This window comes from Fukomys damarensis, unplaced genomic scaffold (assembly GCF_012274545.1).
Source record: "Fukomys damarensis isolate Sample0158 unplaced genomic scaffold, DMR_v1.0_HiC HiC_scaffold_29, whole genome shotgun sequence".
Classification (NCBI taxonomy): domain Eukaryota; kingdom Metazoa; phylum Chordata; class Mammalia; order Rodentia; family Bathyergidae; genus Fukomys; species Fukomys damarensis.
Window position 1 is genome coordinate 10,995,055 of NW_022900941.1, and position 1,472 is coordinate 10,996,526.

The following is a 1,472-nucleotide window of genomic DNA, read 5'->3' on the forward strand; positions in this document are numbered from 1 at the left end:
GCTCTGCCGAGCCTCAGTACCCGGGAGCTGGCGCTGGCGGCGGCGGCGGCGGCGGCGGCGGTGAAGGAAGTTTCCGCTTTGCACTCCACCCCGGTTGCGGCTTCGCTGCGGGGACAGCTTCCAGCAGACGCTCGGTGGGCATCGCTGCCGCCCCAGGTCAACTCAGGCGGGTCATGGGGTGGCCCAAGGGGCAGGAGGGCCAGGGTGTCCCTGAGGTAAGGATCTCTGTCTGCTGACACGCAGGGGTTCCTGAGGCGAGGCCGAGCGGGGGAGGGGGCGGGCAGAGAGGGGTCCGAGGTGCCTTGGGGTGACGGGTCCCCTTCCTCAGGTGTGTCCACCGCGGGGAAACACCCCACACACACACCAAGGCGGAGGGAGGGCGCGGGCCCCTGCGTAGGAGGGCAGCGGGCGGCTGGGGGCAATGGGGCCGCCCAAGCCGGAGTCACGAGAGGTGCGCGCCTGGACTGTGCCGCCTCAGATCGTGCGGAGGGCGGTGACCTTGGACCGCCTACCTCCTCTCTCCGGGTCCGCGGGGCTCCGGGGGCCAGCCCTACCTGCCCTCGGTCTCCAAGGGGTGCCGTGTTGTCGCTGCGTTTACCTCCAAGGGCTGGGGCGTCAGGAGGAAGTTTGGGAGGCGGGCGCGCGCTGGGGTGGTGCAGAGTGGGGACTCGCTGTTCTGTGGCACGGAGGAGATGGAGCCCTGGGCGCAAATTTGCTGCTTTGCCAGACGACATAAGTCTCTTCCCCAAAGTGTTCTTAGTAAGTACTCGGTCCCAGGGACGGGATTATCAGTGGTTTCTAGGTTTCCAGGTTGTCTGGGAGATAAAAGCGAAAGAGCATTCTTTTTCTTTTGGTTGCAAATATCACTTAACTAGGTAAGTTTGTATCAATCTTCTCTTCTAGTTTATTTACTTAAGAGCTAGTCTGATTTATTAGATTCGGGAGAGCAATGGAATCCACCAGCGCCGCATCCCTATCCCTGACTGAAGTTCTGAAGTAGATGTTTGGCGAGATCTCTAGACACTGACCTTTTTGTCCGTGCCCCTCCCAGATCTTCATTTCTTTCTCCCTAAAATTGAGGAATCGTTGTGTTTTGTACCAAGGTGGGTATATATAATGAGGCAAGGACTGGCAGAGCCATCAGTGTATTCCCACAAGGCAAATCCGTTGTCTTGTAAACATGCACCACCACACTGCCTTTATTTTATGGGAGATTGTGAGGAGTGAGATCTCTTCTGTGATATTTTAAATACTCCTTTTTTGCTCCTTTTTAATTCTAGGTTCATCGAGTTTTTACCTGGCCTTTTGCTGTACACTGTCAGATCTCTCAGGTCCTACTTTAAATCCTCCAGTGCAGTATCCCACAGTGCTGTAAATGGTGGTAGTCCAGGGGTGGTCTTTCTAAGCAAACAGCCTGCTAGGATCCTTCACTTACTGCTAGGAGGCTGAGTCTACTCCCGACCCCCCCCCCC

The 1,472-nt window shown here is 57.1% G+C and overlaps 1 protein-coding gene across 2 annotated transcripts in view; it reads left to right on the plus strand.

Moving 5' to 3' along the window:
* The first annotated feature begins 6 nt into the window (after positions 1-6).
* Positions 7-1,472, plus strand: part of Ccdc93 (coiled-coil domain containing 93) — a 92,516-nt gene continuing 91,050 nt past the window's right edge. For both annotated transcript variants that reach the window (XM_010623716.3, XM_010623715.1), the window contains exon 1: positions 7-215. In XM_010623716.3, the coding sequence (XP_010622018.1) occupies positions 174-215 (42 nt within the window). In that variant the 5' untranslated portion in view covers positions 7-173. The remainder of the gene's footprint in view (positions 216-1,472) is intronic.